This window comes from Propithecus coquereli, unplaced genomic scaffold (genome assembly GCF_000956105.1).
Source record: "Propithecus coquereli isolate 6110/MARCELLA unplaced genomic scaffold, Pcoq_1.0 Scaffold40, whole genome shotgun sequence".
Taxonomy (NCBI): Eukaryota; Metazoa; Chordata; class Mammalia; order Primates; family Indriidae; genus Propithecus; species Propithecus coquereli.
The window spans coordinates 1,630,025-1,631,040 of record NW_012149730.1 but is presented as its reverse complement, the minus strand read 5'-3'; the positions used below and the strand labels follow the sequence as shown (position 1 = coordinate 1,631,040).

The following is a 1,016-nucleotide window of genomic DNA, read 5'->3' as shown; positions in this document are numbered from 1 at the left end:
TTTCTTTGCTAGTGAGGTTATCAGAATTTGTCTAAACTCTAATTCTGAAAAATAAACCAGAGGTAGTAGTACAAATATTAATACCTACAGGCTTCTGAAACAATTTATTTTTTCTAAGAGTAGGAAGAATGACCAAGTAGATCTAATATTGTTATTTTTCACCCACAACTTCTTAGTTACAGGGATAAAGTAAATTACCTGGATGATTTGAATTTCTCTATGCTGAATCCTATTGTTGGAACTATATCTTGAGATTGAGCCTTTAAGAGAAAAGACAAAGTTTAGAAATTTGCAATTGCCAAAGTTGAATTTTTCCTCAAGTTAAATAAAGTGTTTGGATTTTCCACTTCTAAAATCTGCCACTAAGGACATGACAGGATTAAACAAAATTATCATTTTTTTCAATAGGATCACTGTGTATAAATTCCTTACAGAGGTTTAAGGTTTACTAATTATCAATCTGCATAATGTGCATGTCTTAATTAACATTTTGTGGCTTGTTGCAAGTTACTCAGGACTTACCATGTTTTAAGTGGTTTAATAAGTCACCTTTAGTTCACATGCAGGACTTTCTAATCTTTCAACACGTACTTATTGAGTTTATATATTTTCAAGACTGCCCTTATGTCTAGATGGTCCCTGCTCTTGTGGAGTTTATAATATAGAGGAAGTAAAGAACAATAAAAAACTAAGTAAAAAATGAACGCAATTTTGGACAGTGATAAATGCAAATAAAGGTAATTAAGGGCAGGAAGGGGTGGGAATGGTGGCATGGAAGAGGGTGCTCAGGAAAGGCTTTTCTGAGAAGGTGACATGTGACCCAGGAGTGAATGACAGGAAGGGGAAAAGCTATGACAAGTTCTTGGCAAAGAATCTTCCAGTCAGAGGAATCAGCGCAATGATCCTAAGGCAGGAAGGCACTTGTCACTCAGGAAAAGTAGAAAGCCTGAATGTCTACGGTATATTAAGTGAAAGAATGGTATGTTGAGGTAAGAGAGGCAGGGGCTTGAAGGCCC

General features: G+C 35.7%; 1 protein-coding gene across 1 annotated transcript in view; it reads right to left on the bottom strand.

Annotated features, from left to right (window-relative positions):
• Positions 1–1,016, bottom strand: part of ARL6 (ADP-ribosylation factor-like 6) — an 81,448-nt gene that overhangs the window by 56,782 nt on the left and 23,650 nt on the right. The window contains exon 3 of the mRNA XM_012652801.1: positions 197–260. Coding sequence (XP_012508255.1) covers positions 197–260 — 64 coding nt within the window. The remainder of the gene's footprint in view (positions 1–196; positions 261–1,016) is intronic.